Source organism: Helianthus annuus, chromosome 16 (assembly GCF_002127325.2).
Source record: "Helianthus annuus cultivar XRQ/B chromosome 16, HanXRQr2.0-SUNRISE, whole genome shotgun sequence".
Lineage (NCBI taxonomy): Eukaryota > Viridiplantae > Streptophyta > Magnoliopsida > Asterales > Asteraceae > Helianthus > Helianthus annuus.
The window spans coordinates 133,234,794-133,248,073 of NC_035448.2; the positions used below are offsets into that span (position 1 = coordinate 133,234,794).

At 40.5% G+C, this 13,280-nt stretch overlaps 1 protein-coding gene across 1 annotated transcript; it reads left to right on the plus strand.

The window, feature by feature from the left end:
* Positions 1-373: 373 nt before the first annotated feature.
* Positions 374-12,592, plus strand: LOC110919605 (protein FAR1-RELATED SEQUENCE 5-like). The gene is made up of 4 exons (XM_035985505.1): positions 374-654; positions 751-1,009; positions 11,394-11,813; positions 12,038-12,592. Exons 1-4 carry the CDS (start codon positions 374-376, stop codon positions 12,590-12,592), a joined length of 1,515 nt encoding a protein of 504 aa, XP_035841398.1.
* Positions 12,593-13,280: the final 688 nt, after the last annotated feature.

A 13,280-nucleotide genomic window follows, 5' to 3' on the forward strand; every position in this document is an offset into this window, starting at 1 on the left:
TGCCAGGAAGTTCTGAATACATGCCTCATGGTGTCATTAAATCTAAATATTTCGTTTGCTCAAAGGAGGGAACTAAACCTTTCAAGGCGATCGATTCATCTAAAGAAATTGACACCTCAAATAATGGGTCAAAAAGGAAAACTATTCAACAGGTTCCTTCTATAAGGACTGGTTGTGAAGCACGCATGTGTGTAAAGTTAAATGCTTCGAAACTATACAAGGTATATTATTTCAAGGAGGATCATAATCACTCTTTTGTTGCTGAGGACGATAGACATTTACTCCCCTCTAACCGAGGTATGAACTATATGCGAGAGCAAGTTGTTAACGCGTTGAGTGCCTTGAATATTGGACCCGTCAAACATTTAATATCATGAGGACACTCTATGGTGGGTTTGACAAGGTTGGGGCAACCAAAACCGATTTTAAAAATTTTAAGAGAGATCTGAACAGGTATATATCTGAGTTAGATGTTGATATGATGATTAAATGGCTATTGAGGAAGAAAAATTACATGCCAAATTTTTCAATGGAGTATATAACCACAGAAGATGGTATTTTAAGGGCGTTATTTTGGGCTGATGAGGATGCCAAGAGGAAACTTTCGATGTTTGGTGACGTTGTTTCATTTGATGCGACATATCAGCGTAACAAGTATGTTTACTAATTTTATTCCGCTTTTGGATTTTTCCAATTTTTTTAATCATGTCTCATTGAGTTGTATGGTGTTACTAATGCATTGTTTGTTAGGTACAAAATGATGTTTGTACCATTTACTGGTGTCGACAACCACAATCGTAACGTTACTCTTGGTGCCGCTATAATAGGCAATGAAACGGCTGAAACTTATAGTTGGTTGCTTAAGGTGTTTCGTGAAGCATTTGGCCGTGCCCCTCCGGTGATTGTTACTGACCAAGACCTAGCCATGAAGAAAGCTATTGAAGATACATGGACTGAGAGTAGGCACAAGCTATGCATGTGGCACATAATGGACAAGCTTACTGTTAAGGTGTTTACTTATTCCACTTATTAAGATTTTTTAAATCTTTTTTCCATACGTTCTGGTGATTATTGTTTTACATGTTGTTCAATGGTGTCTTAGGTTGGTGCTACAATATGTAATAGTATAGATTTCAAAAAGAGGTTGTGTGCCATTGTGTGGACCGATTTAATTCTACCTAAGCAGTTTGAAAGTGATTGGGCTACTGTCACACCCCCAAAATACCACTTAGGGAGTGTCCCTGTTAGGCGTGTGACGTACCAGCAATGAGCCACTAATTACATAGAACCCATACATGTTTCTAAAATAAAGTTCTTGATTAGTAATAAAACACCATCCAAGTTCAAAAGAAAACCAAAGTATTCAGCAGAAGCAAAATCAAACGAAGTTAAATAGTTTGAAAACCAATATATAGTATCAAGAAATCATAAATTCCTCCAGTCGGCCCATGACCACTCCTGCTACTCCAGACAGCAAGTCCCAATGCAAACAACTAACGACCTACAAGCATGCAAATAAGTGTGTCAGACAACGCTGGTGAGTTCAAGGTTTTGTTACCGAGTTTAGTTTACCAGATGTATATACAATACAGTTTACCAAGTTGATTTGATGTTGTTATTAACTCGATTACCGAAATGGCTACAAGATGTGTTTGCCCAACCCCAATGTCTCTATCAAAACATTGGTCATGCTTTAAGGAAATTAGTTCACGCCCGTCCTCCCAGGTACGGTGTGAGGGTGCCAAACCTAATAGCGCTATCAACTAATAACCTCGTTGCCTCCTCGGCAACTGTCGGTAGATGTAAGGGTTCTTATATGATAGAAACTGAGAATAATAACAAACATCCCAAAACCTGACGTTCCTCCCTGGAACGTTACCCGATATCCCTCCCCGGGATGCATGCTTGGAAAAAGAGCAATGAACTCACCTTGGTTTGCTCGGTTTGATTAATTACTTGTTAATACTTAGATAGTCACACCCTATAGTATTCAAGCACTCGTAATCAGTTTACATTCATCACGTAAATCACGTACGTCATCATGTGTATTCATAGTTAAACCATGATCTAGCAGGTAACAACTAATTCAACTCGTATTACACGTAATAAATGATTTACCACACATACAAGATTCATCAAGTTCCCATTCTTAGTTAATACTATGCAATTAGTGTAATCAATGTAAGCTACTATTCGTATGAAGTCCCATGATGAATGCTTCCCTCGACGAAACCCCATGTGACGAAACCCATCCTGTTTCGTCGAGCTGCTATTGTGACGAAACCTATCGGGTTTCGTCGAGTTACTATGGGACGAGACTTGCCATGTTTCGTCGGCCTACTTTTACAGTTTCATCAATCCCTATTGCTCGTCTTATCAACATCATTAACCTAAGATTACATCATGCATCTAATCAAGAGGTTGAGCCGTTATCTTCACAACTTTCGAGTACACACACACAAAGTATCACAACTTTCAATTACTCACACAAAGCATCGATTCATCATTTATTGTTCATGTTATGATTACTGACAACACCACTAACATCAATTAGCTTTGTATTATTATTATTAACATTAACAGTAAACAAATAGTCCCTCTAAATCACATGTTCAAATTACATTCATTGTTACATAAAGCAAAGCAACTACCAACATCAGTTTGCAATTTATTCACGATAAGGTGCCAATAATCATGCAATTATGAAATCCTAGATCCTTATTCCACAGGTTTAATCACGTTATCTATCTAATGTCACAGCATGATTTTTACACATAATCTCATTGCTATAAATCAAGGTTTGTAGATTTTCACATCCTTATTGTATCATCGATCAACAGGAATCACGTTTCACTTATAAGTTCTTTTATAACTAAGCAAGATGTATTCTAATTATCACAATTAATTGATTAAACATGTATGTCATACCTTCAATATTACACATAACAGTATGATACTACCATACATATAATAAAACCATGCAATCATGAATTCACAGGCAAGAATCACTAACCCAGAATCTTGACGAACCAAAGTGTAATCTCGATCAGAGGGGGTATCCTACGTCCGTCGCACGTATGGTTGAGGAATAGGGTTTAGTTTTTGAGTTTCTATCAAATCAATTATCCCTATTACGTACATATACAACATGAAGGTTTAGGGCGGTTTAGGCTTTGACTGGACTGGTGGGTTCATAAAATAACAAGGAAGTGGGCCGGTTATCTAAATAGGGTTATCTAAATAGGGTTCATAATTGATTAGTGATTTGGTTATCTAAGTGGGCCGGTGATAATAAAACACAATACATGTGGGCCGATGTCAAATAGTTAGGTGGACCAAGATCAAATGATAGTATAAAAGGTGTTGGGCCGAAATCAACCTAAATGTTCAGTGGGCTCGGTGGCCCATGTTGAGAGCTGATACATTGACGGATCGTTAACAGGTGGAGATACGGCCCAAATGTCGAAACTTTACTAGATAAGTTATTGCATCGTTTAGTTTAACAAGGTGATGTGGACGGAACGTGTTAACCATAATCGGGAAAATTAACAAGAAGTAAGAATTAAAAGATGGAACGTTACTTTGAAAGTTCGGGTTGTCACATCATCCCCAACTTGAAAGAAATTTCGTCCCGAAATTTGACAAGTATTCATAGAGCGGTGAAGTGAGAAATCAAGGTTATTGTGGATTTTGCTCAGGTGCTACATCATCCCCAACTTGAAGAGGAATTTCGTCCCGAAATTCACCAGTTTTACCAGATTTAGATTTGTTTTTAGGAAAAAGGTGTGGATACTTGAGCTTCATTTGATCCTCATGCTCCCATGTGAACTCCGGTCCACGCCTTGAGTTCCAACGAACTTTCACGATTGGAATGCAACTATGCTTACGCACCTTGACCTCCCGGTCCATGATCTCTATAGGCTCTTCGACAAACTGCAACTTGTCGTCGATCTTCAGCTCTTGAAACGACACAATTAGTGTTTCATCAGACAAACACTTCTTCAACTGCGAAACGTGAAAGACATTGTGAACATTACCCAACTCAGCAGATAACTCGAGCTTGTAAGCAACTTTACCGATCCGCTCCAGGATTTTAAATGGCCCAATATAACGCGGATTAAGCTTGCCACGCTTCCCGAAGCGTACAACACCCTTCCACGGGGACACTTTCAACATAACACGGTCATTAACTTCGAACTCCAACGGTTTTCTACGCTTGTCTGTGTAGCTTTTCTGACGATCACGTGCTGCTGCCATACGATTCCTGATCTGGACAATCATCTCTGACGTTTCAAGCACGAGCTCAGGACCTGTGATCTGGCTATCACCTACCTCGGCCCAACAGAGAGGAGAACGGCATTTCCGCCCGTATAATGCTTCGAACGGAGCTGCCTGAATACTAGTGTGGTAGCTGTTGTTGTAGGAGAACTCTATCAACGGCAAGTGTTTCTCCCATCCTTTCCCAAAATCAATCACACATGCCTAAAGCATGTCTTCAAGTGTCTGAATGGTGCGCTCGCTCTGGCCATCCGTCTATGGGTGATAGGCGGTACTCATATCGAGTTGCGAACCGAACAATTTATGCATTGACTGCCACAATTCTGAAGTGAAATGCGGATCTCGATCTGAGATGATAGAAGTTGGCACACCGTGCCTAGAAACTACCTCCTTAAGATAAACTGCTGCAAGCTGCGAGAATTTATCTGTTTCCTTGATTGCCAGAAAATGCGCTGACTTCGTGAGACGGTCAACAATCACCCATATAGTATCGTTTCCAGCCTGAGTCCTCGGTAACCCTGTAACAAAATCCATGGCGATCTGCTCCCACTTCCACGTGGGTATCTTTGGCTGCTGAAGTAGACCCGAGGGCTTCTGATGCTCAGCTTTGACTTTAGCACAAGTCAAGCATTCACGTATGTGGCGATGATAGCTTTCATGTTTGGCCACCAATACAAATCTTTAAGGTCCTGATACATCTTATCCGATCCCGGATGAATAGAGTATCGTGACTTGTGCGCTTCATCCATCACAAGTTCTCTGAGATCACCAAACAGAGGAATCCATACTCTTTCCATAATATAATAGATGCCATCAGATCTCTGCTCGATCTGCTTTTTCATACCCGGTAAACCCTCAGCTTTGATGTTTTCTTCCTTCAATGCCTCAGTCTAAGCCGTACGAATCTTATCAGGAAGATTGGAATGAATAGTGAGTTGTAATGCGCGAACACGTTTAGGCTTCGTCTCCTTTTGGCTAAGTGCATCAGCTACCACATTAGCTTTACCCGGATGATACTTGATAGCGCAATCATAATCGTTCAAAAGTTCTATCCAACGCCGTTACCGCATATTCAATTCTTTCTGGTTGTAGATATGCTAAAGGCTTCTGTGATCGGTGTAGATGGTGCATTTGGTACCGTACAGATAGTGCCTCCAGATCTTCAATGCGAAAACCACAGCTCCTAACTCCAAGTCGTGAGTCGTATAATTCTTCTCGTGCACCTTCAACTGTCGAGAAGCATATGCTATCACCTTGTTGCATTGCATCAATACGCAACTGAGACCCTGAATCGATGCATCACAATAAACCACAAAATCCTCGGTACCCTCAGGTAGAGATAAAATCGGTGCGCTACATAGTTTCTGCTTCAAAAGCTGGAAAGCATCCTCCTGCTTCGTTCCCCAGGAATAAACTACGTTCTTCTGCGTCAAGGAGGTGAGAGGTTGAGTGATTTTCAAGAAATCCTGAATAAACCGACGATAGTACCCTACAAGACCAAGAAATTGTCGCACCTCCGAAGGATTCTTTGGTGCCGCCTAATTCCTAATAGCATCGATCTTAGCAGGATCCACGTGTATCCCCTTTTCGTTAACAATATGCCCAAGAAAGTGCGCTTCTCGAATCCAGAAATCACACTTAGAAAACTTCGCGTAAAGCTGCTTCTTCCTCAGGAGTTCCAAGATAAGACGTAGATGTCGTTCATGGTCCTCCTCGCTCTTGGAGTAGATCAAGATGTCGTCGATGAAAACAATAACGAAGTCGTCGAGATACGGTTTGCACACGCGGTTCATAAGATCCATGAAGACCGCGGGTGCGTTAGTCATTCCGAACAGCATAACCAAAAAATCGTAGTGCCCATATCGCGTTCGAAAGGCTGTCTTTGGTACATCCTCCTCCCTGACTCGTACCTGATGATAGCCCAATCTTAAGTCGATCTTAGAATAAAAACTTGACCCTTGCAACTGGTCAAACAAGTCGTCAATGCGCGGTAAAGGGTAGCGACTTTTGATTGTCACCTTGTTAAGCTCACGATAATCTATGCACATCCGAAAGGACCCATCCTTCTTCTTCAAGAACAGTACTGGGGCTCCCCAAGGCGAAGAGCTAGGTCGGATAAAACCCCTATCCAACAGCTCTTGGAGTTGATTCGACAACTCCTGTAACTCTCCTGGCGCAAGACGATAAGGAGCACGAGAAATCGGGGCTGCTCCTGGCGCAAGGTCGATCTGAAATTCCACCTGACGATGTGGAGGTAAACCAGGGAGTTCTTCAGGAAATACATCGGGAAATTCACGAACCACTGGAAAATCCTCGACCCTTCTCTCATCAGACTGCGAGTCAGAAACAAGAGCTAAAAGAGCAGGGTAGCCCTTGCGTAAACACTTCTGAGCCTTCATTGCCGAGATAATACCAACCATGGCACCACTATGATGACCCTGAACCTATAAGGATTCTCCGCTAGGGAGAGGAATACGCACGATTTTCTCCTTGCAAAGAATTTCCGCCTGGTGCTTGGACAACCAATCCATGCCAACGACTACGTCAAAACTTCCAAGAGTAACACGGAGTAGGTCAATGTCGAACACTTGACCTAGGAGCTCGAGTTTACAACCAAACAGAACATGAGAAGCCTCTATCAAATCAGCATCAGCTAATTCTACTACATGCTTATTTACAAGAGGTGTGGGAGTCAACCCTAACTGACGACTGAACTCCAAGGACAAATAACTCCAATCGGCACCAGAGTCGAATAGAACAGAAGCAAATAAATCATTTATAGAAAACGTACCAGTCACTACATTGCCATCATTCCTAGCTTCCCCAACTCCAATAGTGAACACCCTTCCGTGTGCACCATTTCCCCCATTGCCCCCATTGTTGCTGTTCCTGTTGTTATTGTTCCCAGCATTGTTGTCATTATTGGCATTCTGATTCAGCTGAGGGCAATCTCGCTTGAAGTGGCCCTCGTCCCCGCACTGGAAACACCCTTTCTTAACACTCTGATTCTGCTGTGGTTGTTGCCTTTGCTGTCACTGGTACTGCTGATTCTGCTATTTTGGCTATGGGGCTCTACAGTCTTTGGCCTCATGGCCCACCTTCTCGCATTTGCGACAAGTCCGGACACACTGCCCATAGTGATGATAGCCACACTTGTTGCACTGTGGCTTCTTTCACACATAAGAACCCTGATTCTAATTGCTGCCCTGGCCTTGATTAACTGAAGAATACTGACTGTAACTACGGCTGTTGCTGTTATCAGGCCTTTTCTGAGATTGACTTGCACTGGTTGCTTTATTAGTGTCGTTCCACTTGCGTTTGTTATCCTTGGCAGGTGTGGTGGCTGTAGCAGTCGAAGTATTAGCAGAAACACGTGGCGGCAAGTTGCCACGTTCGACCTCTTGGTCAGTAATCTTATGTGCCAAACGAACGATACGGGGCAGATTGTCTAGGTTTGCAGCAGTAACGTACCCCTTAACAGCTGGTGCTAAGCCCTTAAGATACAACTCAATTCGACGATGAGGGGGTCGAGACAAGTTAGGGCATAAAGTTGATAAATCATTGGACCTCCTCGTGTATGCTTCAATCTCAGATCCCTGCATTTCCAGATTGTAGTACTCATTCTCTAGTTTCTGTACCTCATCTCGAGGGCAATACTCCTCCCTCATCAATTCCTTAAAGTCATCCCAAGTGGTAGCATTTGCCATTTCGATACCCAACATCTGAACCTGGGTATTCCACCATGTCAGGGCACCATCCTCGAGTGTGCCCGTAGCATACTTCACTCTGTCCCCAGCAGGACAATTACACATCGCGAATACCGCTTCTGCCTTCTCAAACCATCTCAGGAGTCCTACAGCCCCTTCAGTCCCACTGAAGGTTTGTGGCTTACAATCCATGAACATCTTGAACGAACAAGCAGGTGGAGCAGGTGGATTGTTTTGATTCGCAGGTTGACCTAAAACGAAAGAACGTACAACGCACAGGTAAGATTCGAGTATACGACACAAGGATAGAAAATAATTGGCACATATCGTACCAGCCTGGTAAGCCGCTAGAGCTTCAGCTACACGAGTGTTGATCAGGTTGGTTAATTCGGCCTGCGTCATAGCAATGTGGCCACGTCCACCACCTCGGCCTCCTCCACGTCCACTCATGGTTCTATATAAGAGAAGGGAACTATCTTAAGGATCGAAATGAGGTAAAAGTCAAGTATCACGTTAAAATCTACAACTATCAAGTTTACACATAATAAGGCAGAATCCCTCTCACGTTCGTTAAGCCTCACTGGGACTTACATGCACCCCACATTATTATTATGTGTGCACCCATAGTAATAAGGTAATTTGCATGCTCATCTCAGTGCCTCTTAACTTGCGCTAAAAGTTTTCCCCCGCATTCAAATAGCCAAGCAGTGGGTGCTACAGAATCATGATTCACAAAAGCCGAAGGGTAGTGCTACACTATCAAATCTAGTATGTCGTGTTCATGTAGGTTGTGAGTGTGTGACTACTAATCAAGTAATGCATAAAGTAACAGAAGACGAACCTTGCAATCTGGAGCTGAGTGTCATGGTCGATTTTCGAAGTTGTTCGGTTATAGTCTGGTTTTATAAAAACGTTTTAAAACCAAGTTCACTATAACCAGTGGCTCTGATACCAAACTGTCACACCCCCAAAATACCACTTAGGGAGTGTCCCTGTTAGGCCTATGACGTACCAGCAATGAGCCACTAATTACATAGAACCCATACATATTTCTAAAATAAAGTTCTTGATTAGTATTAAAACACCATCCAAGTTCAAAAGAAAACCAAAGTATTCAGCGGAAGCAAAATCAAACGAAGTTAAATAGTTTGAAAACCAATATATAGTATCAAGAAATCATAAATTCCTCCAGTCGGCCCATGACCACTCCTGCTACTCCAGACAGCAAGTCCCAATGCAAATAGCTAACGACCTACAAGCATGCAAACAAGTGTGTCAGACAACGCTGGTGAGTTCAAGGTTTTGTTACCGAGTTTAGTTTACCAGATGTATATAAAAAACAGCTTACCAAGTTGATTTGATGTTGTTATTAACTCGATTACCGAAATGGCTACAAGATGTGTTTACCCAACCCCAATGTCTCTATCAAAACATTGGTCATGCTTTAAGGAAATTAGTTCACGCCCGTCCTCCCAGGTACGGTGTGAGGGTGCCAAACCTAATAGCGCTATCAACTAATAACCTCGTTGCCTCCTCGGCAACTGTCGGTAGATGTAAGGGGTCTTATATGATAGAAACTGAGAATAATAACAAACATCCCAAAACCTGACGTTCCCCCTGGAACGTTACCCGATATCCCTCCCCGGGATGCATGCTTGGAAAAAGAGCAATGAACTCACCTTGGTTTGCTCGGTTTGATTAATTACTTTGTTAACACTTAGATAGTCACACCCTATAGTATTCAAGCACTCGTAATCAGTTTACATTCATCACGTAAATCACGTACGTCATCATGTGTATTCATACTTAAACCATGATCTAGCAGGTAACAACTAATTCAACTCGTATTACACGTAATAAATGATTTACCACACATACAAGATTCATCAAGTTCCCATTCTTAGTTAATACTATGCAATTAGTGTAATCAATGTAAGCTACTGTTCGTATGAAGTCCCACGGCGAAAGCTTCCCTCGACGAAACCCCATGTGACGAAACCCATCCCGTTTCGTCGAGCTGCTATTGTGACGAAACCCATCGGGTTTCGTCGAGTTACTATGGGACGAGACTTGCCATGTTTCGTCGGCCTACCTTTACAGTTTCATCAATCCCTATTGCTCGTCTTATCAACATCATTAACCTAAGATTACATCATGCATCTAATCAAGAGGTTGAGCCATCATCTTCACAACTTTCGAGTACACACACACAAAGTATCACAACTTTCAATTACTCACACAAAGCATCGATTCATCATTTATTGTTCATGCTATGATTACTGACAACACCACTAACATCAATTAGTTTTGTATTATTATTATTATTAACATTAACAGTAAACAAATAGTCCCTCTAAATCACATGTTCAAATTACATTCATTGTTACTTAAGGCAAAGCAACTACCAACATCAGTTTGCAATTTATTCACGATAAGGTGCCAACAATCATGCAATTATGAAATCCTAGATCCTTATTCCACAGGTTTAATCACGTTATCTATCTAATGTCACAGCATGATTTTTACACATAATCTCATTGCTATAAATCAAGGTTTGTAGATTTTCACATCCTTATTGTATCATCGATCAACAGGAATCACGTTTCACTTACAAGTTATGTTATAACTAAGCAAGATGTATTCTAATTATCACAATTAATTGATTAAACATGTATGTCATACCTTCAATATTACACATAACAGTACGATACTACCATACATATAATAAAACCATGCAATCATGAATTCACAGGCAAGAATCACTAACCCAGAATCTTGATGAACCAAAGTGTAATCTCGATCAGAGGGGGGGGTATCCTACGTCCATCGCACGTATGGTTGAGGAATAGGGTTTAGTTTTTGAGTTTCTATCAAATCAACTATCCCTATTACGTACATATACAACATGAAGGTTTAGGGCGGTTTAGGCTTTGACTGGACTGGTGGGTTCATAAAATAACAAGGAAGTGGGCCGGTTATCTAAATAGGGTTATCTAAATAGGGTTCATAATTGATTAGTGATTTGGTTATCTAAGTGGGCCGGTGATAATAAAACACAATACATGTGGGCCGATGTCAAATAGTTAGGTGGACCAAGATCAAATGATAGTATAAAAGGTGTTGGGTTGAAATCAACCTAAATGTTCAGTGGGCTCGGTGGCCCATGTTGAGAGCTGATACATTGACGGGTCGTTAACAGGTGGAGATGCGGCCCAAATGTCGAAACTTTACTAGATAAGTTCTTGCATCGTTTAGTTTAACAAGGTGATGTGGACGGAACGTGTTAACCATAATCGGGAAAAATAACAAGAAGTAAGAATTAAAAGATGGAACGTTACCTTGAAAGTTCGGGTTGTCACAGCTACCATACTGAACGATTTTAATTTGGTTGATCATGAGTGACTGCAGTCAATTTATCAGATCAGGGATACTTGGATATCGGCTTATTATCGCGAGAAGTACATGTTCGGGCTTATGCGTACCTCATCTCGATCAGAGAGTGAGAACCATTTTTTTAGACAATTTTGTAACCCGGAGTGTGCTCTTGTCAAATTTTTGGGGCATTTTGATTCTTCTATTGAAGCTCAAAGACATGAGCATAAGAAGAACGATCATGACACTAGAAACACGAACGTTGACATATGGGCGGTAGACTTCGTATTGGAGGATCAAGCGGCGAGTATATACACACGCACTATATTTTTTGATGTCCAACTGGAGATACAAAATGGTCTACACAGATGTGCTATCGGAAAGTGGGAAAAGATGAGTGACTACCTTAAATTTTTTGTGAAGGATTGGGATCAACCATGCACAACTTTCTTCGAGGTATATATAAAGACTTAAATATCCAAGTTTAAATCTCTTTCTTTGAGGTTACACATGGTGTTTTGTAGGGTTATGTGTTAAAACATATAGTACTTGCTGATTATGGTTACATATGGTTTTATGTATCTAAAAGTATAGTTGTTTTCCTTCATATGGCATCTTATGGTGTGGTTATGTTGTTATTTATCTAACAAAATTTCAATTTTTTTGATGGTGTCTTATAGGTTATGATGCGGGAGGATGAGATGACTGTGTACTGTACATGCAAAAGATTCACACAGTTTGGGTTATTGTGCTCACACGTCTTTTGTGTGCTTAGGATGCTTGATGTTAGGGAGTTTCCACAACTTTATATTTTACGACATTGGACTCGGGAGGCTGTTCCCAATAGTGCTTGTGGTGCTATTTTAGGTATGAATGAGAGGGATAATCGTTATAATGAAGTTAACCACATTGTACGTGAGATCACATACTCTACGGAGTCGGTTATTAACAAGCTTGTTACCAACTTTGATGCGTTGTGCTCATTTAGGGATCATGTTGTTAACTTTTTCCAAACAGCTGATGAGGCAGTAGTCAATGCCCCACGCAAGAGTCGGCGTGAAAGGTTTGCTGAAATTACCGGTAATACACAACCATCCATTGTAACTGTTCGTGTTCTTGTTGGAACTGGATACAAAGGTATGGGTAAGCCTAAACGGATGAAGTCTAAACGTGAAATTGCGATAAGCCAAAACACGTTTTATTCAGGTTTACATAGCCACTTAATTAAGCTGTAGATGTAAAAGTTTCTTACATCCACCTTCTCTAGATCCTACCAATAGCTTTGATATAGATGAGATTCTACAGGGCATGATTGTTGTTGTTATCTTTCTAAAACCTCATTTATCACTTGGCTGCTCATATTTTGTAAATTTCAAACTTCATAATATCTTGGTAACAAATGGTTTTGTGAGAACGTGAGGGGTGAGAGAAGGAGTTTTTTCCTAAACTAGTGTTGGTGAAAACAATTTTTACCAACATAGTGTTTCTTATTTATTTTGTATGTGCCTTTTCTTTTTAACCAAAATATTAAACTTTTATAATATTTTTATTAAATTAATCAATTATCTATTTTTTTAATTCTTTAATTTAATGATTGATATTTTTTCGATCAATCAATATACTTTTTAATTTTTAAATGTAAGTTACGTTATTACAATTTAATGATTTATAGGGAATTCATATAAGAGAAATGATCGAGAGATTATTACAATTTATAACTAAAATTTTATTTACAAATTGCAGCTCGATACCCATTTCTATTTTGATTTACTGTTTTTGAAACTCATGGTGCACTACAGTGCCTAGTAACTAGTAAGTTATATTTTGATATTAATAAAATAATCATAGTATAAATAATAACTTGGATTAGTCTTGAACTATTGTTAAAGACGTTGAGGAAAAATGATCAATTCTTGTTTAACA

What these genes read in the sequence shown, in the direction of transcription:
- LOC110919605 (XM_035985505.1), top strand. Translation starts at nt 374, where the DNA reads ATGAGGACACTCTATGGTGGGTTTGACAAGGTTGGGGCAACCAAAACC. An exon ending in GCGACATATCAGCGTAACAA is followed by an intron (nt 655 to 750) that starts GTATGTTTACTA and finishes ATTGTTTGTTAG; the next exon opens with GTACAAAATGATGTTTGTAC. An exon ending in TGGACAAGCTTACTGTTAAG is followed by an intron (nt 1,010 to 11,393) that starts GTGTTTACTTAT and finishes GAGTGACTGCAG; the next exon opens with TCAATTTATCAGATCAGGGA.